This window comes from Lontra canadensis, unplaced genomic scaffold (genome assembly GCF_010015895.1).
Source record: "Lontra canadensis isolate GAN:19392208 unplaced genomic scaffold, GSC_riverotter_1.0 scaffold51, whole genome shotgun sequence".
Classification (NCBI taxonomy): Eukaryota; Metazoa; Chordata; class Mammalia; order Carnivora; family Mustelidae; genus Lontra; species Lontra canadensis.
In genome coordinates, this window is record NW_022631045.1 from 14077713 (window position 1) to 14102407 (window position 24695).

The window sequence follows — 24695 nt, forward strand, 5'->3', positions numbered from 1 at the left end:
CAGATATGAATGGGCCGATGAAGAACTGGCTGTGTGCACCTAACACGGCCTCACCATCCCCGGTCATGGCCACCTGGGGCAGCAGTGGAATTGGTGGATTGTTAATGTCAGGAGAAACAAAAGCACAATCAGCTGTGTCAAATCTACACTGAGGTTGTGGAAAAGCATTGGCCAGAACACCTTGTCTCAGGGGTCCATGCAGGCAGTGCCTCTCAAAAGTGGGTAGCAACCACCACTCAGCTTGTCCTGTGGCTGGGGTTGAGGACTGAGGACCAGGACTTGAAAGAAGCCTGTGACACTAACAACTCCAAAGCTGTTAAAAGGAAAGAAAAAAAGGACAAGAAAAAAAAAAAAAAGACAAGAAAAAAAAAGGGGGGGGATGGGAAGAAGGAAGGGAGAAGGGGGAAAGAGAAAAAAAAGGAAAAGAGAGGGAAGGAGAGAGGTGGGGGGCATGGAGGTAGGAAAGGAAAGCACCCCCCCCCCTTCCCACTGGGCCCTCAGCCCATCCTTTGGCAGAGCTCAGAAGCCAGGGGGTGCTTCCATTTCCTGGCAGGTGCATCTCCTTCTAAAGGCACGCCCTAGGCCCTGTGTATCCATTTGGGCCTTAATTCCGGGTGGGTATCTGCTTTGTGCCTGCTTTGGGAAGTAGCAGCCCTCCAGCTGAGTGAATGAAGGAACATCAGTCCCACTCCAGTCTGGGGCGAGGTGGGAAAGAGGAGAAGCTTCCTGTCTTGTTGAGTTCAGACATCACCCTTTCCTCAGCCTGTGACCCCAGATGGGCAAGTCTGTTGCCTCCCCTGCCCTTCAGCGCCCTTGCCCAGGGCCACCCAGGGCGACCATCTGGAGATTAGAGCCACGAAAGATGCTATGGGACTCTCCACCCTACACCTTTAGCTTTTCTTAACAGTTCCTGGGAGGGAAGGCAGCCTGTTGTTGGTCTTCACAATCCTGTGAGAGGGTTTGAGACCAGGAGTGGCCAAGGTTGGCACCAGCAATCTTCCCAGGATCCCCTCTTTGCACTCAAAATTTCGCTGGATTCTAAGGTCTTAGGGATTTTAGCTTTCATTCTGAGCATTTAACAGGAAGGAGAAAACAGAAGTTTATAACATACCTGTAATCCTCCAGAAAAAAAATTTCCTCTCCCTGTCCCCACCCCACAGGGGATGATTAAAGGCAGGTTATCCTGCGACTGAATCCATGGGATGTGACGGCCCGCCCCACTCGGAGACGGAAACACCACACCTCTGCGCTGGGGATAGATTTAGTCCCTGAGGCTGGGTCATCAGAAATAGGACAGCAAGATTGTTCTCATCAATCAAGGATTCGTATATTCTTAAGGCAACCATACCTGAAGTGACATTAAGTTCATCCTGGAGAGAAAGGAAAGGCATCAAAAGAGATTGGTGAAAACGCTCAAATCCTGAATAGGATGCAGATGGGTTCTAAACCAGGCTGGCAGGACGCGGTAAAAAGAAGTCACTTTCCTTTTTAGTCGCTCCTGCTCACTAGCACCCTTTAATCAATCATTTTTCTAATTCTCATTGTGTATCTTTCAAACCGTCAATTGCATGTAGGCTACACACGCCGGGGAAGGAGGAGCTCCTCTCTTCTACACTGATTCAGAAGCTCAGAAGGCAGGGTGACCTTCTCATGGTGTGGAATCGGGTTTTGAACTCAGGTCGGCAGTGGGTACTCTTACTCTGTCCTCTAGGGCGTGGCCTTCCACTGCCATGTTCTTGGAACACGGGCCACGTCGCGATGGAGCATCAGGCTCTAGAACCACCGGGAAGTGAGGAGGGGAATCCGGCCTAGTGTGCAGTTACTGGACAAAGGCTGCTTCTTTTAGAGCAAGCCAACAGCCCAGGAGGTTTGAGAAGCAGACCCATTAAGAGCAAGCCACACAGCCCAGGAGGTTTGAGAAGCAGACCCATTAAGAGCGTGCTTCCTTGGGGCCGGCAAGGGAACCCACAAGGGTGGGTTTCGAGTGCTTGTGTGCAAAGGTGGTGAGTTGTTCATCTAGAACACATCCACTGTCACGCATGACATCAACGATAGCAGCTAACATTTGTTGTGTGTGCTCTCCTCTCCTCACCACTATCCTGGGACAGGGAAACTATTATTACCCCATTTTGTGCACACGAGGAAGCGGAGTGCCCCAGGTCACGCTTTGTTCTTTCTCAGGAAGATCTACAGGAGACAGGACCACACCTGCATTGCCTACAGAGGTTGCCACCTTGCACTTGGGACAGGAAATAGGGCAGTGCTCCTCACCGAATAGAAGAGGAGGTAGAGGTCTGCAGCAGGTAAGCCCTGCTCGGGATCAAGTGACCCCAAGGGGGCCATATGAACACTACCGGGGACACACTTCTCCCCAGGGGCTTGGGGTGGAGGTCTCTAAACCCACAGCCAACACAGGAGTCTCAGAACTTAGAGCTTTGGGGACACTGACAATCACCACAAGCCTTTAAAACCACCTCCCCCTTTTTTAAATGTTCAAGCTTAAAAAAAAATCTTAGAAATAGAAAGCATGAAGCCCAGACAGACACACGTGACGGCAGAGAAGTTCACTGCCGAGTCATCCCAGCGACGTACTCTGCAGGGCTAAATGGGCTGACAGCACAGACATGAACACACACACCATAGCTTGGAGGTGCCCCATGCCGGAGCTGGACTCCAGCCTCACCTTCTGTCCCATCTCCCATTCACATTATGATGAGATTTATTTGAATTTCCAGATGCATCAAGAAAAAAAAAAAAAAAGATTAAGAGATTTTGGGAACGTGCGGCAGACTAGGAGGTTGTTTTGGTCAGAGAGACACCTGGTGGCTCTTGCGATAAAACACACTGTCCCATGAAAGGACACTTCTCTTACCCCAAGCATGCAATGGGGGGCGGGGAGGGTGGGGCACGGAGACCCTGCTTCTCCTGCTGAGAGCACTGGGCATCACCTTTGCAGGGAGGTAGGTGGGCCTGGCAGGACCAGAGCCCAATGGGCTTGAACACCCTTCCCAGCTTTGTCTCCTGAACAGACAGCTGGACTCCCCTAAGCATGGACCCCCCATCTAAGGAAACGAGGCTGATGCCTATCGTTCTCAAGACATTGCGAGGACAGGGTGAGCAGGAGACAGAACCTCTGGGGCACCAGCACAGAGGCTGCGGCCAGTCCTCCTGGTCTTTGAACACTGTTTCCTGACCTCACTGGGACCTGGGCATCTGTGGGTTCCCCACAGCTCTATCCCCTGCTCACTACAGCACTGGGAGATCCGGGAGCTGAGCCCCTGGGGGCAGACAGGCTTTGCCCCCTCGAGGTCTCAGTGTGATCCACCCACACAGGACACTCTCCACAAAATCATTTTCATGGGGTATCCTTTGGGTGTCCCCCTCCCACCTTCTATATTTCCCGGTGTTCAAATTTTTTGCCAAAGCAGTCATTACGTTTACATTAAGTAAGAAGAAATGATGGCCATTTCTTTTTCAGAGGAAAAAAAATGTTAAATTTCCCTCAATTCTTGTTTTCATCTTAGCCCATGGATGATTTCACGTCTGTTTATTCATCTTTTTGAATAGAATAAAGAAGACTCAGGGATTTCGTGGCATTATTTAACATTCTCATAGTCTATCCTGTAATTTCAACTGTTGTCATTGTCTTCACACAAAGGAAAACAGCAAACAAGTAGACGACTCCCTCTGGAATAAACCCACACAGTGGTGTCTATGCTCTTGCCCATGCTGTGTGCGAAAGTGCAGGAAGCAGAGTGGTTTCATTCCCACCAGCTCCTACAGGGTCATCTGCAAAGGGAAACTGAGTCAGTGTGATTGCTTGCTGAATTCATTTCTTTGTATTATGCATTCCTTACTTGTTTTCTTTAAACAAAAGATGTAATTTAAGAAAAAGTTGTATGAAGAATAGAACCTTTCTAACTCAAAAAAAATTGTATATCCATTAGGGAATTTACCTGCTGAAATATTGACATGAATTTTTTTTTTTTTTTAAGAGAGAGACTGCCACAAGCTGGGGGAGGGGGGAGGAACAGAGGTGGGGAGAGAGAGAGAGAATCTTAAGCGGGGTCCATGCCCAGCATGGAGCCCAACACAAGGCTCGATCTCACAACCCTGAGATCATGAGCTGAGCCGAAATCAAGAGTAGGATGCTTAATCGAATGAGCCACCTAGGCACCTGTTGGCCTGAAATTTTTAAAGCCAAAACCAAAAACCAAACAAACAAAAAATCCTTCTCTAATTCAAATAATCTTTTTCTAATTAACCTATTTGATGGGCTTGGTCTATGCTGGATTTTCTTAAAATACAGCTACTTTTACTAATCTGTTTCTTAGCAAACTAGCAGAACAATTTGACCATTTTTTGCCATGTCAACTTGAAGGTGCCATCTTTGCCCAAAAACTAGAATTATTATCCATTTACTTGAAAGGTGACCCTATCACAAGGCTCCACTAAGATCTTAAAGACTGAAAACTTACCAGGAATGGACAGACAGTGATTTCTTCTGGTGCATGTGGAATGGTTATCAGGGAGATTTGCTCATGTTTTAGAAAGATCCGTTTTTTTAAGGACATGGAATCCCTTGCTAATGGGGTATCAACCCTCTCTTCCCACAAGGGGACATGCCTACAGGATGAAATTCCCATACATGGGCATCCACAAACGGCCCAGCATGCCTGGCATGAAGCACTACGTGGTGGGCTGGAGGGACCGCAGCGGACCAGCAAGGAGGACAAACCCCTGACTGGTTCTCCATGTGGTCACACTGAGCCACAAAGGTGATTACTGCCCTGATTCTGCAGGGAAGCACTGGCCTCAGGATGGGCCAGAGGAGGGAAGAATCCCAAACCGGATAAAGGACAGGTCCCGGCACGTCTATGGAACCTACAGTCAGGGCAGAATCCTGAGGTGCTGCAGTCTCTGCCTGTGACTACAATGTCTGTTTCCCTTTTTAGGAAGGTGACCACATGTCCTAGTTTGCCTGGAGAGTCTCAGTTTAGGCCGGCTGGCCCGGCACAATTATTAATAGCACTTCCTTCCACTGTTCAAAGCTTCCTGGTTCAGATGACAAACTACCCTGTCACCTCCCTTCAGCTAGAGCTCACTCAGGGCCTCCTGCCACCCCAAGATGCCCACAGAGCCCTCCCAGCAGAGCCCTTTGGTCCAGACCTTTCTACTACTCCCCCTGCCCCACTCCTTTGGGGTCAAGGGACCCAAAATATAGCCCTCCTGATTAAAATGTGTACGTCTGAGAAAGCCTTCTGCTGACAATTCCTGTCAAGCAGAGAAGCGCTTCGAATGGGGCAGATCGAGGCCTGTGTCTGGCCCCGTGGGACAGGTACCTGGACAAGGGCTGCCCTCCAGAGAGTTCTCCCCACACACCACTGAGGCAGGCCCCGCATGTGGGAGAGGGGCTCATAGGGTGCTAGAGGGGTGGGCACACCAGAGGGTCTGGCCACCCCCCAGCAGCTTCCACGGTGAAACCCGACCCTTCTCCCCGCAGACCAGTCAGGGCAAAGCCAGACCCTTGCAGAAGCGACATTGCGCTGGCCTCAATTATGCTCCTGTCACGCAGAGCCAGCTGGAGGCGGCCTTTAGATCAGTAAAAATAAACTTTACTCTAATACAGCATGGAAAGTTTTTGAAACAGGAACTGTTCTTATCTGACACACACAAAATTCTTAACCCCTTGAACCTCTAAAAGTTATAGTCTGTGCAATCTTATAAATATTTTCATGGCCATATACACATGTGGTTTATGGTCCTAAAAGCCTTGGAGAAATCGATACAATTAGATTCTTTAGACATGATTAACTTAATTAGAAAACAATAAAGTCCTGAGCGCACCCAGGAATAAAGGACAGACGGAGCAGGAAGAGGCCTAAGGGAAAGGAAGACTGAAAACAACAGGAACACAATGGGACCCACTGCAGAATCATAGGGGGTAAGAAACCAGCAACATGAAATTATAGGCAAAAATGGAAACAAACTATCCTAGGGAAAGGTGAGTTGACCCCAAGATCAAATTTCACTCCAAGTCGCCAACAACGAATCTATAACCTGGCAGACTTGTTCTCATAGGACCAGAAGGCTTTTTCCTGCTGATTCTTACCGACTGATATCCAGGTGGCAGCAGCAACGGAGAAAAGACTTCCCTGTTCCGGCATGTGTGCGTGCTGTGTGATCCTGGGCAGGATACCTAGCTTTTCTGAGCCTCCTGCCCTGTCTGTCCTATGTGGACAGTACTTTGCTGGTTTGTTGGGAAGATTACAAGCAGCCTAGAAGAAGTGCTTACATGGTCCCTGAAACATAACTGATACTCAGTAAATAAAACTATTTTGTGTGTGATGAGGACTCTACCTTAAAATTTATTTTCTTTCTAGTCGTGTACTCCCATGTGGGTCTGTCAATCACCACAGGTGCCTCTTTTCCTAAGGCGCCAGCTCTGTGCGCAGAAGTAGATGCTCCCTGAGAGTAAGTGTGATTTCCTCTTCCTCGGTACGGCTTTCCTCCCACTTGCACACCAGGGGCACCACAGCCTTGAACTCTGCACTGAACTCTGTGAGCTGGCAGTCCCATAGCAGACCACGTCCCTGAAGCTCCCGGAGCCCTGCAAGGCCATCCCGGCAAGCACACACACCTCCCCACAAGGGACGCTGTCTCAAGCACCACAGGCCTCCACATGTCCCAAGTACCTGGACCCCACAGGAGGCAGGATTTCCCAGGTCTCAAACTTTGAGACCCTCACTCCAGTGGGGCAGCCACAGTCCACAAGGGCACGCCATTCTGAGGAGTGAGGGTCCAGGACTCTGTGGCCAAGCGGTACCTAAGCAAGAAAGAACTCCTCGGCCTGAAGAGAAGCAAGGTGGGCTCTCTGGCCAGCGTGTGAGGGAGTAGATTTGGGTGGAAGCGCCTGAGAGCAGCAGCAGGGATCACTACGCTCCTGCTGTCAGAGATTGGACAGGGGTGCGCTGGCGGTGGGGTGGCCCCAGCGTTAAGAACACAAAAGGAAGACATGGTGCCAGCAGACATCAGTGGGTGTATTTGAGGTAAACTGTGGTCTCAGACACGCAGTCATGTGGGTGTGTCAAAAAGAACCCAACACGAGGCTTCTCGTGAGGAAAGGCCCAGCTAAGTTTTTGGTCCCGATGAGATTTTCCTTGTTTTTCAAGCAGTCATTCCAAACACTAAAGCAGAGGTCTGCGAGGAAGGCTGGCTGTCCCCTGCTCTGCTAGAGTCCAGCAAGGTTCCCGACAAGCCCAGGCCCACAGCATGGTCAGGCCGGGAAGCCTGGCCCCTGTGCCGCTGGGATCCCAGTGGGGGCGGGGAGGGGGGGACCCAGCAGTCACATAGGGGCACCACCCATGCTAGGAGGGATGACCAGCCATCTCCAGGGAGTGGAAGTCCCCAGGGCTGGAGGGGAGCTTCGCCCATCTTGCTGCTGGAGCTGTGCCTGTTGGCCCGAGCCTCGGTCCCTGGGGAAGCCGGGCCAGCTACTCAGTGAGGAGACAGACCCCTGGGTCTCCACCCGCCCGCAGCTTTCAGATGCACTGCTCCTCATCTCTGTCGTTCAGGAGCAGAGACCACTTGTCCCCACCATCCTCAGCCGCAGCACTGTGTCGAGACAGCTTGTCGGACTTCAGGGAGGACAGAGACACCTGGCTGATGAAGCTGACCTGGTCCCAGGGCGTGGCCCTCGGGGAGTCCCGCCGCCGGTCATCCATGCCGATGTACACGCTCACCTGCGACGCCGTCAGGGGCTTCATGCGGCCCTGGGCCTGGGCCTCATACCGCTCCAGGTCGGGCTTCTTATAGCTGTCAAGTGAGAATCCAAGAGCATTTGAGCCACTGCGGGCACACACTTTTTTTTTCTTTTTTTGGAGGATGGTAAAGAACTCTCACCAAAGTCTTGGGATTACGCATGGTATGGAGACCTCATGGATTTTAGGATTTTTAAAGGAGAGGGTATTGAGCTCCTAGGGTTCAAGTCAAGTTCGCCTGATTGAGAAACCTCCCATCCAAATGCCCGGCACCCTGCAGCTGTGCCACTGAAAGCACGAATCAACGTCTTTTCAAAAAAAGTAAGAAAGGCAATACATGAGGACCCCAGGTGCACACGTCATTTACTGGAACAACCCTGGAGCAGAGTGACTGCTACAGCAGCCCAGCATGCCGGGTGGCGAGGAGCTGCCCCCTTGGGCTGCCCATCCGGGCATTATACACCCCTACCTCCGGTGCACCAGGTTTCTGCGCACGGCACCCACCCATCACTAGCCCACAGGGCAGGGGGCTAGACACGGCGGGGTGGGGGAGAAGGCCCTTGCTCCGGCCTAGAGGGACTCACCACTTGAGCTGCAGCGACGAGAGAACCACAGACACAGAGGAGGCCGCCATGGCTGCCGAGCCCATCCACGGCTGCAGCACGATGCCGATGGGCATGAAGACCCCTGGCCGAGGGAAGCACAACACTCACGCCATAGCCCAGAGAAGGTCCTCACCTCGGTCTGCCCCCTGTGAAGTTCTCCATCTCAGGGTGGCTCAGAACCCCCTTTTGCCACATCATGACCACGTGCCCGCATGCCTCTTTAGTAGGTGGTCTTGGAGCTGAGCAGGGGTTACAGTCTCAGGGAATGGGGTTTCCCACCCACTCTGGCCTTCCTGGGACTGTCCACAGGCGGCATCGTGGGCTTCAGGGGGCACTGCAAGGGAACAGGGAATCCCAGGGACCCTCTCAGCAGGTTTCATTTCCCTTTAGAGACTTACTAAGTGGAAAATATATCAACTCCTTCTAAAATGCTTCTGCCCTGCCCGCCGGCTGGCTGCCCAGCAATGTGGGCCGCTTACTAAGTTGGGCAGGAACCCAGCGGGCAGAGAGAAGCCTTCCTGGCCTCTGGCTGGAGTCAAAGGTAACCACGCAGTGGAGAGCCACCCTACCTGCCGCGATGGGTATTCCGACTAGGTTATAAATCAACGCCAGCACCAGGTTGAGGTGTATTCTCCAGACGGTCCTCTTGGAGAGGTGAATGCTAGCCACCACATCGAGCAAATCGTTCTATAGGAGGAACACACCGCCTGTCAGGAGCTCTGTCCCCAGGCCCTCCCTGCTCCCATAACCAGGACAACAGGGCACAAGAAGATATAGCCAAGCTCACTCTGATGAGGACAACGTCAGCAGCCTCGATCGCGACATCCGTGCCCGTCCCGATGGCAATGCCCACATCGGCCTGGGCCAAGGCCGGCGAGTCGTTAACCCCGTCTCCTACCATGGCAACTTTCTTCCCTTCATTCTGGAGCTCCTGGACCTTGGCCACCTTGTGAGAAGGCAGCACCTCTGCAAAGACTTTCTTGATACCAACCTAAAAGGAAAAAAAACAAATACGTGACAACACCTGGTGTTGGCAAAGTATAGTGAACAGCAGCAGAAACCTGTGAGGCATCCTGGCCCCACCACCTCCGGCCTCCAAGCCCAGGCAACGGTGTCAGTCACCAAACCCTAGATCCCAGGGCCTGCCATCCTCGTGCCCCCTTCCATGGGGGCTTAGTCCTCATGCTGGTCTCCCTGCCCACCTCCCAATCTTTGGTCTTTCCAAAACAGTGGTCAGCTGGTCACGTTACTTTCAGTGGATTGTACTTCCCTTGGGATGGCATCCACACTCCTCAAGGAACTGGTCCTGCCCGCCTCCAGCCCACGCTGGACTCTGCCCTGTTCAGCTTCCTGCTGCTCTCCAGCCCAATGCTGTGGTGCTCAGGCTGCCCACTCTGACCTGGAAATGTCAGCTTCCTTTTCTCTGACCCCTCCCCCTTCATCCGACCGCTCCTGAATTAAGCATTTCCTCCCGTTGGAAGGCGGCTCCAGCCCCTGCCACTCTGGGGTCAGTTGGCAGCTCCCACCCGTCCGGTGCACTTTTCTGTTGCAGAAGTGAGCACTCAGTTCAACCCTGGCCCCTGGTCACCCTTCCCCCCCAAGACAGAGCTGCTGGGGGGCAGGCGCCCACCCTCTTTGCTCCTCTCTGGAGCGGGTCCCATGGGTGGGGCTTAGTTAAGTGCTTGCTGAACAGCTAAACAAATTTGAACCAGGAGGGGAGATGGTACTCAACAGGCGAGAAAGGCCATGCGGAGAAGTACCACTGCTTCCCTTGTAAGAAGCAGTTCACTTTCAAAAGCATCCGGCATACACACATTTGGGGAGGGTGCATAGCCTTTGGGAATTGGCTCAGGAGTCCTCACTGTACGCAGGGTTGGATAGGCGTGCAGCGGTGCTGTCCTCAACGCACGCACTCTGAAGTGAGGGCTGCTGGAGACCTGCCAGAACCCAGACGTCTATCTGTCTGTCTGCCGCACGGGCATACTGAAGAGCTGAGTGGACAAATCATTCCCTGAACACCAAGCCTCAGAACCTGTATATTTCAGCTCTCGAGCCATGATCTTTGTTTTTGTCCCATTGGAAAGACAGAAACAGAGAATGTTGGAATTGTGTTTTCCAGGGCAGCTACCTGTCCCAGGTTCAGACATCCAGGCTCCAGGGACGTGTGCTTGGCAATGGCAGCACAGCGGTCCCCATGGGGCGCTGCACAGCTTGGAACAGAGCAGGAGCACCTGGAGAGGGTAAGGCCAGAAGCAATGTGGAGTGCTGCAGGCCCTGGTGTTCCTACTTTTCCTCAAAGTGCTCTGGGGGGCTTCGGAGAAACCTCAAAGGGGGAAGATGTCCAGCCCCCGGCACGGGGTCCCTGGCACGCACCTGGGTGGCGATGGCTCTGGCCGTCTTCCGGTTGTCCCCTGTGATCAGAACCACGTCCACACCCATGCTCTTCAGCGTGTGCACGGCCAGGGCTGCCTCCTGCTTGACTGCGTCGGCGATGGCGATCATGGCGCAGAGCACGCCTGCAGGCGACACCCTCGGTCAGTCCACAAGGGCAAGCCCTGGGCAGCCCAAGGGGCAAAGGAGGCTCTGCTACCAGAAACAGTTTCCATAGCTCAACGTCACACGTGAAAAACAAAACACGAAGTTATAGAACATAGCCTGGTTTTGATTTTGTGTTTTAAAAATGACCTCCATTTACAGAGGCACACGAAAGTCTAGAAGGAATATGAAACACTCCCAGGGGCTCTCTGAGGGGTACGATAAGGAGTCATCGCATTTTCTTTTGTATAGCCCTCAGAATCTTCCCAATTTTCTGCAAGGGACATCTATTACGTTGCAGAGTGCCTGGCTCATAACAACTCGGTACATGTTAGCTATTACAATAGGAGAAACAGAACGAATACGATAAAGGCTACTGAAAAATGATGAATGTCCAAACAGAAAATCAGTCCTTCCTCTTCCTCCAGGAAGCGTTCGTTGTGCTGGGTGGGGGATGGGGGAGGTTGCCTGAACGAGTCTTTAGCTGGTGATGCAGGAAGGCACTCGAGCACTGAGGGGTGGCACAGCAGGTTCAGGGGAGTGGGGTGACACCGGGCATGGCTCCTTCAGTGCAGCTGGTTCTGATCTGAGGGGCTGAAGGGACTACAGGGTTTTAAGGACGTTGGAAAGGCCATGGCGGCGCAAGAAGGAAAAAAGAGTGGGAGCGGACACACCTCGTGGAAGCGTTAAAGGTATCTATGTTGCTCATCAGCACAGTTTTACTTCTATAAGCAGAAACTGCCATTAACAGTGTAAGATTCCAGTCATCTGAGGTGTAAGTGCCCAGACACATGCGATCTTGAGGAACTCCATGGAGGGGCAGCAATCTCATTCCTTAGGACCCGGTGGGTGTCCCCCTGGATAACAGGCCGCTGCTGCATGTGCAGCGATGAAGAGGAGGGCGATGGAACCACGGGCTCAGACAGAAGCAGATGGGGGTGGTGAAGGCAGGGGAGGATTCTAAGACCGAGGAGGCTAAGACTAAGACGCCTCACTCTCGGGGGCAGGACAGGCACAGTGAGAGTGGGCCTCTGACTGAGAAGGAAGAGAGAAACTGGCAAGGCAGCCTTTTGGGACACAGAAGTTAAATTAACAGAGAGGAAGATTTACTGGGGGAAAAAAAAGGAGAAAGCCTATTTTTGCCAGAGAACTCTAAGAAACTCCGCTGTCCAGAGCAGAAGTCAAGGGGGGCAGTACCGTCAATGGCCACCAGCACGGCCGTCTGGCCTTTCAGCTCATGATTCGCCATCGCGTCACTGACGTCGCTGGAAATGGTTAGGCCGTTGCGCCTCATCCATTCGCGGTTCCCGATGAGCACAGAGAAGGTCTGGGGGGTCACGTCTGTTCCAAAGAGTTTGTGGTTATTCCCAAATAGTCCAGTTTTACTGTGAGAAAGGACTCAACACCATGGAGTCCGTTTAACAGCAAAAAAGTGCATTGAGCTGTTTTGAAACACTGTAACTAGCGAGCACCTCTCAGAACACCACCCTTAAAGGACAGGGTAACAGAGCAATTACCATGTGGGACGTGGGTGGGTAGAGCCGAAAGGTGTGTTAAGAGGTCCTGACAGCGTGTACTGCACGTTAGAGATGTTAAAAATGTTAAACATTTGGTGGTGTCCTTATTTGCCTTTAGGCGGTACCTGCTGGTTCCTCTTCTGCAGAGATTAGAAGCAACAAGTGCAGCTGGGAGCGTCAGCAAACAGCTTGTCTACGTCTGTGGATGTTTAACAGCTGCATCTCCCAAGAGGCCGGGTGAGTCTTTCCCCCGTCACTTTCTAACTGTGTGTGCCACTAACCTGGGGGTCACCTCACAGATCAGTCCTGGCAGCTAAATGGAAGGATTGTGCTGAGGTTCTGAACTGCTAGGAGGTGGCAGAAGGCTTCTAATAAGACCCCAGAGCACTTAAGAGAGAACACCAGACACAGGCATTTTGGTTTGGGAGGGCTTCCCCACTCTCACCCTGATGGCTAGCAAGCCACCCTCTGAATCAGAAAAACTGTTTTCAAAGGCAGCTGTCATTCCAAGCAGTACCCATTCCTGGCTCAGGCAGACCACTTCCATCTGCATTCCCTGCTACTGCGAGCGCTGTAAATGTGACCCATCCCACTGGGATTCTACGGCACAGGAGGGGGACTGGAGGAGCAAAGGAATTCCCATCTGTCCTCTCCGTAGCTTAGAGAAGCAAGACTGACTGGGGATAAGAAAGAGGAGACTTGGGGCACCTGAGTGGCTCAGTCGGTCAAGGGTCTGCCTTCAGCTCAGGTCATGATCCTGGGGCCCTGGGATCGAACCCCACATTGGGCTCCCTGTTTAGCGGGGAGTCTGCTTCTCCCTCTCCCACTCTCCCTCTGTGCTTATACTCTCTTTCTCTCTCTTAAATCTTAAAAATCTTTAAAAAAAAAAAAAAAAAAGAAAAAAGAAAGAGGAGACTCGAGATTATGGGTCACGGAAGCAATACTCCACGAATTTCAGTAATATATACTACTGTCTGCCATTAGCACCAAGATTCAGAAGTATCAGAGAACGCAACCATGGACAAACAGTAAGCCTTTCTAGGGGAGGGAGGCATGCGGTGCCCCGGCCAGGAGCCACCCTTGTCCACAGCCAGACACCCCACGGTGGTGTGCTGGCCTGGTGCTCTCTAGTTAGGCACGCCACCAGCTGACCCGGCCGGGCCCAAGCCATGGCAGGCTGGGCAGAGAGACAAGGGCCTGGGATACCTATTTCCTCGGGAGTGCTGCCAGCCCTGCTCGGGGGAGCCGCCTGTTTGCTCTGCTGGCTCTCGCTGTGGGCCAGGATGCCCTCCACACTACTGACTTTGCAGCCGATTCCACAGCCGGGCACTGCTTGGAAGTCTGTGCAGTATCCCAAGGAGTCGGTTCCCAATTCCTGTGAAGCCAGGGAGAGAGGGGAGGTGAGTAGAGGCAAGAGAGAGCGGCACCAAGCAGGAGCCGAGAGGAAAGCAGGACGGGGCAGGTGAGGAGATCGACTAGTAACTCAGCAATTCCTTCCCTCATCCGACGCAGACATGATAATTATTAAATGGCTGTCTCATGACACGGGACAAGGGACAGACCAGAAAGGAGAAGAGCAGTTCACAGCAAATACCTCAAATTAACGGAGGTTGGGGGGAGGGCAAAAAGAGGAGAGATATTATTTTTATGTTGCAAATAATTTCATGAGAATGATAGAACAGGCAAACGGGAACAAAGCTGCTTGGAGGCTATCAGGAGGTCACTGCCCATTTACAGGTCCTGGGGGAACGAGGGAGAGGCAGGAGAAAGGCGTGAGGAGCTTCACATGGGGTTAACCACACAGCAAAGGAGGGATGACAGAGCACATTTGTCCTGAAGTATCACAAGAGAGAGGGGGGAAATGGCGGTCTGAATGACCCTTCACAAAACACTGACAGAGATTTCTGGAAGACTCCCTATCCTGGTAGAGCAGTCAGCTTTGCCCCAAGGCATTAATTGTCTTTGCCCAGACCATTTAAAATTTTTCAGGCCAACATTCTGGCACAACCTGCTGCTTCTATATTTAGACTGAAGACAGAAAACGAAACAGGACCTTTCATCTGGCGAGGTCAAAGAACGAATGCTTCCCCATTAACTGCCAAGAATCCACTGGGCATTTGGTTCACCTCTGCTGGTTCCTCTCCATTTCCCTGTCCCTGGCTGAGGGGCCCTCTCCTCGTCTCACCCTAACCCTCCATCCAGTTCTGTATTCCCCTTTGCACTAAGCACTCATGAAGGACTGGGCTGATCTGCCGACTGCCCTCCCCACTAGACCGTCGGCTCCCAGAGGGTGGAGCTCACATCCCAGCTGTTTTTGTTGTTCCAAGCACAGACGCTCAGTACCTGCTCTGTAAGTGACCAGTAATACTGAACCACTTTTGTGATGATCTGGAAATGGGACAAGTGACCCATCACTGAGTGCTGCATCTCCACCTGCTCCACAGGGGCCTGCTAAGGGGTTCCCAAACCCCACAAGCTGCGGCTCCTGCAAGGCAGCTGAGCCGGGGTACAGAAGCAGTAGCAGAAGAGGCATGTGAGGAAGAAGGCACTTGGAGGCTTCCAGCCCAGCCAGTGAAGTGGAAGAGGAGGCTGGGGTCGGGGGAGGGTAAGGGGGAGTTTGCAGTGGGTGGCAGGGGGGGTGGGGAGAGACGAGCACTGCCCAGGTCTGCATACCTCTTTACAGTACTTGGTGACTGCCACGCCCAAGGGGTGCTCGCTGCTGGCCTCCGCAGTCCCCACCACAGCAAGAACCTTCCTGAGGGGCATCATGGCCACATCCACAAGCAGGAGGACCCTCATGACTTTGGGGACCCCATGGGTGATGGTGCCAGTTTTGTCAAACATCACGGTCTTTATCTGCCAAAACAACCACATCTTGGTGACCACAAATACAGATGGAAGGGACTTTAAGAGCCCGCACAGTCTTGGGGCAGAACTCCATTTAACCTAGCTCAAGCAGGTAACAACACCCCTTCATAACTCACGTTAACACATCCTCTGCAATCAATCCCACGTTCAACCACTCCCATGACGAAGACCCAGTTTCCCTTTCTGTCTGGCCAAAACAGTCTGCATTGTGACTTAACCTTCACCAGACTGAGCAAGAAACTGTCATTCTAATTTGACAGGACATGGCATGGTACCATCTTCTGGAAAGTGACACCATGCAGATTTCCCATGTCAGGACCCTGGCAGTCTGCCCATCTCCCTGTGCACAGCGTTTCTATGGCCTAAGTGCAAACGCCTACTGCGAATAAGGAGCTCGCACTCCAGGTTCAAAAAAGGAAGGGAGGGGCGCCTGGGTGGCTCAGTTGTTAACCATCTGCCTTCCACTCAGGTCATGATCTCAGGGTCCCCAGATTGAGCCCTGTATCAGGCTCCCTGCTCAGTGGGGCGCCTGCTTCTCCCTCTACCCCTGCCCTACTTCTTGTGCTTTATCTCGCTTTCTCCTTCCTTGCTCTCAAACAAATAAATAAAATCTTAAAAAAAGAGCGAGAGTGAAAAAGGGAGCGTTCCCCAGCCACAATAACAAGCCACCACCAGAGCCAGTTTCTCCACCAGGCCCACTTGGTCAATGGCAACTTGCACCTGTCCCCATGGGTCTGGGTTCTGCCATTTGGTACCTGTGTCCATGGCCAGAGCCCACTCATCCCTGAGCTCCCTACCTCCCCAAACCTTACAGAAGTCCAGCTGTTTGCTGTGGTCCGAATGTCCCACAGGCACGGCTCCCCCTCACTTAGCCCACAGCACTCAGCTTGGCCCAGTGCTGAGTGATGGTCTCTGCAACACACTTAGCTGCTCTTCCTCCAACAATCCTTGCCTCCTTTAGTCCATCCTTGCATTCTGCAGCCATAAGTAACCCAGTCCCACCCCCACCGTGGGCCCTTCAGATCCCTCCTCCGCTCCCTGTTCTTCTCTGGGTTCAGCTCCTGCTGAGCTTCCTCATCTGAGAAATGGGAATGATAAGCACCGACATCAAAGAGTTGTTAATGAGATTAAATCAATTCCTATTTAATCCTGCAGCTGTTAGCTGTTCCTGCTATTATCATTCCCAGCCCCTGCGGGCTTCCTGTTTTACTTAACAGTGCTGCCCTCAAGCCTCTTCCAGGTTTTTCTCTTAATACAGAATGTAAACAGATACTACTTTCCCACCAGTCTCTTCAGTTTCCATAAAAAAAAAAAAAAAAAAAAATCACAAAGTAACAGCTACAGAGTCATTCCAGGCGACAGCTCAGAGGATAGCCAGGAGCGCAAGGGCCAACCTTGTGGGCCATCTCCAGAGGCTTGCCTCCTTTGATGAGGATGCCATTCTGGGCGGCCACCCCGGTGCCCACCATGACCGCCGTGGGCGTGGCCAGGCCCAGGGAGCAGGGGCAGGCGATGCACAGCACCGTGATGGACGTCTGGAACGCAAACCGGATGATCACCTCTGTCTGGGAGATGTGCTTGTTGTGGGTCTGAAAAGGGGAAAGAGATAAAGGCAGGCTGAGGGTTAAAGGAGGAATCACACTGACTTCCAATCACAGAACATTTCAGCATGAGCACATTTCAGCACGAGCAGCTGCGAGCTGAGATGCGTGATGAGCCAGGGTCTGGGGAACGGGTGGGGTTCACTCTGCTTCAGCGCTGTTATCACGTGGCTCACCTTACTGGTTCCCACCCCAGTTTTCCAGCTTGACACTCCAGGCATTTCTCTAAGAGGCGCATGATGGGAGGAGAGAGTCGTGTAGAACTCCCTGCTAGGGGAAGGAGCGCAGACTCCGGAACTGGACCATGTACGTCCATGCTGGCCCTGGCACTGACTCACATCTCTGCGAGGGTCAGCTCCCTCCCGTTAGGAATGGACACAATACGACCAAGCATGCCCAGCTGGTTGTTGTAAGGGTTAAATGAGCTGATACACATATAAATACACATAAACACACAAATATACATTGTACAAAACCTGGCATGGGCGAAGCCTCTGAGAAACTGTAACTATCACATTATCAATATTACATATTAACAATATTACACATTATTATAATTTTTATCATTATTGTGAAAATTTTAAAAAATGATAGGTCTCCAAGGAATCTACCCTAAGGTGATAATCATACAAGTGGCAAAATATACAAAGATACTTATCACATCGTTTTTTTTAAAAAACTAGAGACACCTCAGAGGGAATTTATGTTAAATTGAGGGTATGAGGTGCATAATGAAATCTTATGCAATTGTTGAAACGATGGTGTATGTCTATACTTGCTGACATGGAAAGATCCCAGCAACATTGTTAAGGAAAAAAAGCAAGTACAAAATGGCATGTGTTGTGACTGAAATAGCGCAAAATTACCTGCCTGTATCTCTATACAGCTTTCAACAATACTGGAAAGAGGTTTCCCAGAGTGCAAAAAATCATCATTCCTAGGGATGGAATTTGGAGCCATCTTTATTTTCTTTTATTTTTTCCGCTATCGTTTTCTTTGTAAACCCAAAATGAACAAAATGTGGGCCTCCTTTCCAGTTACCTGGAGGCACATATAGGCATTACCATTTGCATTTTGACATTTCGCATTACGTTGGTTTATTTTGCAAAATGGCAGGTGTCTCTGCAGCACAATCAGGAGACACTAAATTCACTTTCATCGCAGTGTGTTTCGGAAATCAAGGATACAGACCACAACCTCTTTAGCTTCCACCTACACTTTATTCCTTGATTTTGAAAGGCAGAACTCTAAGATAAGGTGTATTATTAAAGGGTCATTTCACTTTGATTAGAAATAGTTGGATTTGGATAGAGGGACACTGTGTTTAAGACATGAAATTTTTTGAGATAAAGATGATGTGATTTCAAAAAAAAACCCCAAAACTCCAGTAATTCTCATCAAAATAACACTTGGCATTCTGATGGGATGGGTGGACTTCTAGAGGGTGACATGAACCTCTCCCTACAAATGACTTAGACAGCAGGGTGATAATACCTTAAAGGAACATGCAGTCCCTCCTTTGCCAGCATCCTCCCTGATGTTGCAGATAAAAACAGAAGAAGCCAAAGTAAGATGGAAAGGCAGGGAACAGCAGAAAGCCCCATACTCCAACCTGTTTAGGAATGACTTTTCCCACAGCCACATGCCAATGAGCTGTTCTCCCACAAAAGCAGGAATTTGAGGGAGTCAAGTGCCATAATAGCCACTGGCAAATTCTAGGAATATAGTCCTAGGTTACTCTTCAAAGCACTGAGGTCTCCTTAGATGTCAAGAGTTCAACTAGGACATTTTTCATTTTAGGATAGGACATTTGAGAGAGAAGATGACATCTTAGTAAATGACATGCACCCCAAAAATTTCAGATATGCCTTTAATTAGGGTAGACATTTTTTTAAAGAAAAAAAAATATCCATTCTGCATTTACAGTTTCTTATTCTATGGCTCTAAGGTAAAAGAGGCATTCGATCTGGCTAAGTAGGAGATACTTTAAACCATAGATAAAACACCGTTCCACTCACTGGGCAGCTGTCAAATACGATTCCAAGGGGCCATTCCCCGTTGATGCATATCAAGGTTTCTCAAGCCTGGCACTACTGACATTTGGGGAGAGAGGACTCGTGGTTGTGGGGGGCTTTCCTTGGCCTGGTAGGATGTCTGGAAGCACCCTCGATCTCTACCCACTAGGTGTCAGCAGCATTCCCTCCCCAGCTATGACAACCAAATACCTCCAGACATTGTCAAATGTCTCCTGGGACAATAAAATTACTCCCTATTGAGAATTACTGTTGTATAGAGTTCTTACTTCTCTAGCAGAAAAGGTTTTTTTGGGTCTCTCCACTTTTTTGGAAGTTTGACAACATAGTATTTTCTAAGAGAGCATTCATCATCTACTTTCTAACTCAAGAAAGTATATTCTATTGTCTCATGTATGTTTAATAAATATTTATTATTAAAAAGCTATTAGCACTGCCCGGGGAGCCACAAGGTTGAAGATGGTACTATCAGACACAGAGAGCAAAAAACAAATTTTCTTAAAATCTGTTAAAATGATATTATCATGCCATCAAAATTGTGAAGTGACCTATGATATGTGCCTCATGACCCCAGAAATGGCCAAGGTCACATTATCTAAATGTTATAGACATGACAACTGAGAGCTAACTGGTGTCTGGAAAATTATTTAACTAGAAGGCAAAGGGCATCTTTAAAAAAAAAATTTGCAGAAATAGAGTGATCGTGCTATCTTGGCTAAGATTTTGCCGCCAATAAATGAAGCAAATAAATGTAAGGGGTAATTAAAGCCCAACGAATCTAAGATATAAGAGAATAGGATTAATGGCAACAGATTATTTAAAACATAGCAACCATACTGCCCAAAGCATTCAACTTACGGGAAAGTATTTCTGAACAACACCAAAATCGATAAAACCGATTATAATCCATACCACCAACGTCAGCGTTGAAATGATGATGATAAATGGGACAAAATACCCACTAAACCGGTCAGCCAGTTGCTGAATGGGTGCCTATGAAAATAAAACACCAAGACCACGGGAAATTACAATCCACAAAGAAATACACCCCCACAGGCACGGGTGAGCACTGGAGTTCTGAGCCCCCGCATTAACACGCTGACTAATCACTCCCTACTCAACAAAATCTGCCTGAATCTATGAAACTCTCGGAATAACTTCTAAAAGGAGGAAGCTGACGTTAGGTTATTTTTTAACTCTCTTCATTACCTTTGACATCTGAGCCTCTTCTACCAATTTCACGATCTGAGCCAACGTGGTGTCATTGCCCACGTGAGTGGCATTAACGAGTACAGAGCCATGTGCATTTATAGACCCAGCAATCACTATGCTTCCGGGTTTCTTCGTGACAGGCATGGCTTCTCCTGGAGGTGGGGAAGGACATCAACCGTCACACCCTCAGCCACCCACCCCCTTCAGCATTCATGTGACCCAGCAACTGCCACCATACCCACCCACAGGAAAAGGAGACGAGCCGCCTCACCTGTGATGAGGGACTCATCCACCATGGTGTTGCCTTCCAGGATTTTCCCATCCACTGGGAACTTCCCCCCGGGGACAACCTTGATGATGTCGCCCCGCTGCACCAGCTCCATGGGCACCTGCTCCTCCCTGCAACAAAGCTGCTCAGGTTACACGCACAGCAACGAGCCGGAGCTCAGCCCTCCCGGTCGGGCACCCAGCTCGGGTTTCCAACCAAGTGCTGGACTGGTTACATGCTCCTCGCTTTACACCAAGCAGCAGTACTCATTTTATCTGTCCATTTTCAGATTGAGCCAATATGTACTGTGCAAATACTAAGGGATAGGCACTGTATTTGGCACTGGCAGTATAGCTGGGAATAGGACAGCCAAGTCTCTATCCTCAGGAAGACCAATTCTGCAGGAGAAACAGATAACAAGATAGTCCCAGGTATTAAAGAAGCATTAGGATGCAAATAATATGACCAGAAGTTTTGTTTGTTTGTTCTGCGGGGGAGGGAGGGCTCACTTGGAAGATGAGCTGAGACCTGGACGGTAAGAGGGAACAACATATAGGCAAAAGAAAGTTCAAGGGGAAAAACCCAACTAATGCAAAGGCCTTAAGGCAGGCAGGAAGGGTGCCTTTGAGAAGCAGGAAGTGAAGCAGGCAGTCCGGGTCCTGTCGGGACGTGCGGAGCACAGTACAGTATGGGCTTTGGATGTAAGGTTCTTACTGGGAAGTGCCATAATTTGATTCACATTTTCAAGTCATCTCTCTGGCTGCTGCGTGAGAGCAGGCAGCAGGGACGATAATAGAAGCCAGGAGAAGAGGTGGGCTGTGGCAGCCTCCCAAGCAAAAGACGACAAAGGCTTAATGCGGCAATAAGAGAATCAAAGAGGAGCTCTAAGTTCTGTTACTGAGATGGAGGCAAGTGTGCAGAAGTGGCTGAGGGAGGGTGAGAGAAGAGAAGAAGAGACGAAATGAAGACCTTCATGTTGACATGTGGGGTCTGGGAAGCCTATGCAACTTCCGGGGAAAATGTCAAGCAGGAAGTAGAAAATGGGACTTGAGCTGAGAGGAACAGATCCGGGAGCTGTCCAAATACAGACAGCATTTACAGCCACGAAATGGTGCCAGCTCACCTGGGTGTGCGAGTGGAAAAGACAAGGCATCTAGAACTAAGCCCTGGGGCTGGCCCGCTGCACCAAGGTAGATGGGGCAGGGAGGCCTGCAAGGTCGGGGAGAAGGCATCCCAATCTAGCTGCCAGATATGCAAACTTAATCACACTCTGCACTTGGGCTTTGTACCTCTGTGAAGGTCAGCCACACATGCATAAAAAAGAAAACCAACAGAAAGTTTTCATGGAGAGACTGGGGGCCTGGGGGAAGGCTGGTGAGAGGCCAAAACAAAGGCAAACCCGGCAATAGTTGGGTTGGAGTACATGGAAGTGGTCTGCTTGGGTGAGGGGACAGTTTCAGGAGCTGGTGGAGGGCAGCAGCTCAGTGGGAGGGGCAGATGGGAGCCTGCGGAGCCAGGACAGCAGCTCGGGATGCTTTTGCGGGAAGTTGTGCTTTGGCAGAAGAGGGCATGGGGTCAGACAGGAACATGGGGGCCATAGGTGTGTAAGGACTGGATGCTGGGGGGCGGGAGGGGCAGGGTCGACCTGAGACAGACAGACACATGGTGCGTGAGGGAAGGGAAGGGCGGGGACAGCGAGACAGCCAGCCGGAGCCTGCCAGGGAACCACCACAGGGGCCAAAAACATGTCCCTGTATACAACCGACCCTCGAACAACCAGGTTTGCACCTTGTGGGTACAGGCAGGTTTTTAATAAATACAATACAGAAATACAAATATGTTTTCTCTCCCTTCTGATTTTCCTGACAGTTTCTTTTCTCTTACTTTAAGAACACAGCATATAGTAACATACAAAATCAGTTATTAACCCACTGTTTACGTTATCAGTAAGGCTTTGAGTCAACAGTAGCTTATTAGTCAAGTTTTTGGGAGTCAGAGGTTACACTTGGATTTTCAACTCTGCGCTGGGTCAGTGCCCCTGTGCCCCACCAGTGTTCAAGGGTCACCCGTTTATAACAGTGCCTCACGAACAGTGACAAAGGCAGATAAGCGGGCTCAGAGGTTATGTTAACATTCCTTCATTCTACAAGGACTACGCTCAAACTTCCACAGAGAAAAATGGACAATGAGCTGCCTTAGTCACGTGAGAAGGTAAAACAGAACTTTACTGAGTGTACGTACCAGGCTAGTGGATTTGTACATTTTTTTTTTCTCACCGAATCTTCCCAAAAGTATATGAGCTAAGTGATATTCACTCCCAGTAGAGCAAAAACTTAAAAGATTTCTTAGAAAGGCATGGAATTGAATCCACACGCCCATTTCTTTAAACGTTGCTATGGATAAATGTATAAAACTTGGGAACCAAAATGTGCAGAGATAGTAAATATTTCCATCAAAGTTTTCTTTTTTAAAAAACTGCGCAGGAGCATCCTTGCAAAACGAGGATTCAAGAGTGTGTCTGTCTCCAGAGGTCCATCTTCGCGCCCTGTGCCGCCCCCTCCCTGCAAGGCTGTGAGCGTGCGCAGCTCAGGCCAGTGCACAGAAATACAGGCTCAGCACCACAGGAGCCCGTGTGTGTGCCCGGTGCCAGGGACACGGTGGGGAGCAAAGCAGACGCGGCCCTGACCTTGGGAGCTCAGAGTCCTTGCTAGGGCACTGGTGAGTCACAGGGCACTGGTACCATCTGGGTCAAATCCTTGTACAAAGCCACAGTGTCCTCCTTTCTCCAACAGGGATTTTGTTCCAGGATTAACTGAGATGATGCATGTTCAGTACGTAGTACAGTGCCTGGCATACGGTGAGCACCCAGGGAACTTTACTTAATGGACGTTTTCCCTAGTGACAGGTCTCTGTGTAGCAGGCCCTGTGCTGGACTGGGATATGCATAGGACAAAATGGAGCCTTTCTCTCAAAGATGCTGACAGCCCAGAAGCCACAAGCAGACTCATGTATGTAAGCCCAGGAATGGCCACAATACAATAAACGGGTTAGGAAAAGAAGGGGCACCCTGAGGTCTTGAATGCGGGGGTAGGTATGAGGAAATCTGTTTGGGGCCTGGTCAGGGTGGCAAACAAGGAGGAGAGGAGGAGTCTCCATAATGTGAGAATGTTCTCTGGTGCTTCTTAAAGTCTCCCAGTGATGGGGATGCCCAGGCCCTGCCCTCTGAGGCCTGCCTACGTGACCTGGAGGAGTTTGCCATCACACCAGGTCCTCACTTGGCAAGACAGGCCTATTGGGAGAAGGAGCACCTGCTCACTTGTGAAGGGCATCGGGAGCTAAGAGCAGAGCCTTCTTCCTCCGCACAACCTAACGACTAAGCTTTAGAAGGTTTGCTTCTATGGGGCTGCTTCAAAAAATTGGCACCCGTGTCCAACTGGGTGCCCTTCAAAGAAACCTTTAGTAATGCCAATCTCTGCTTAACCAAAAGTTGAATTCCCTCGATCTGAATTAACCATATCATTCTAAGTCCAAACAGCTTAAATTAAGGTGAAAAGCACTTGATGGGGGTCAAGGTGGCTCCATCCAGAGAATTCCCAGCATTTCTTCTTCAGAAGCTTGTATCTCCCCAAAAGGTCAAGGTGCAGGAATACACTTAATTGAGAGACAGTGATTTCCCTGGCATTTCTTCTGCTTCAAGAGCTTCTGCCAGGAGTCTGTCTACCACACCCGTCTCCTCGCTCCTCTCCCTCCTCATCTAACACAAGGTAAAAAAACAAAAACTCAGAACAGAGCAGCCAATACCTAGACAAACTGTATAACTCTGCTTTCCCCACTACCGCAGGAGACTTCAATGCAGCAGACCGGGGACCAGGTTGTGTAGGCTCTTGAATGTCACCCCCACAAACATGGGGTGATTTAACATTTCATAGTCCTTTCATTCATTTAGCTAGTAATCTGAGCACCTGCCACGTGGGTGTCCCAGGGCCAGCGGAGCAATAGCCAAGCAGGTCTGGGGACAGGAAAGGATTCCGGACGACGTTCCCCACCACCCCTCCCACTCCCCAAGTTGAGCCCTGAAGGACAAGGAGCCAGGCAGAGGGGAAGAAAGTATGAGGCGAGACCCGAGAGCCTCCTCCTGGGAGCTGCCGGGGGGTGTGCCTGGACAAGATGGAGGTGTGGTGGCACAAGAGGCTGAGGCCAAGAGGCAGGCTGGGGTAGACACTGAGTCTCACATGTGCATTAAGCACACAGACTTCATCCTGAGGACGGGAGGAAGCTGCAGAAGGAGCTCCAGCT

At 50.5% G+C, this 24695-nt stretch overlaps 1 protein-coding gene across 2 annotated transcripts in view; it reads right to left on the reverse strand.

Moving 5' to 3' along the window:
- Positions 1–7019: 7019 nt before the first annotated feature.
- Positions 7020–24695, reverse strand: part of ATP7B (ATPase copper transporting beta) — a 70706-nt gene continuing 53030 nt past the window's right edge. Inside the window, exons 10-21 of one of the 2 annotated variants that reach the window (XM_032874122.1) lie at positions 20403–20530; positions 20129–20283; positions 19778–19912; positions 16680–16874; positions 15091–15273; positions 13624–13792; positions 12098–12241; positions 10739–10881; positions 9153–9356; positions 8935–9052; positions 8345–8447; positions 7020–7815 (exon numbers count right to left, since the gene is read on the reverse strand). In XM_032874122.1, the coding sequence (XP_032730013.1) occupies positions 7542–7815; positions 8345–8447; positions 8935–9052; positions 9153–9356; positions 10739–10881; positions 12098–12241; positions 13624–13792; positions 15091–15273; positions 16680–16874; positions 19778–19912; positions 20129–20283; positions 20403–20530 (1951 nt within the window). In that variant the 3' untranslated portion in view covers positions 7020–7541. The remainder of the gene's footprint in view (positions 7816–8344; positions 8448–8934; positions 9053–9152; positions 9357–10738; positions 10882–12097; positions 12242–13623; positions 13793–15090; positions 15274–16679; positions 16875–19777; positions 19913–20128; positions 20284–20402; positions 20531–24695) is intronic. The other variant, XM_032874123.1, reaches the window with a different exon arrangement.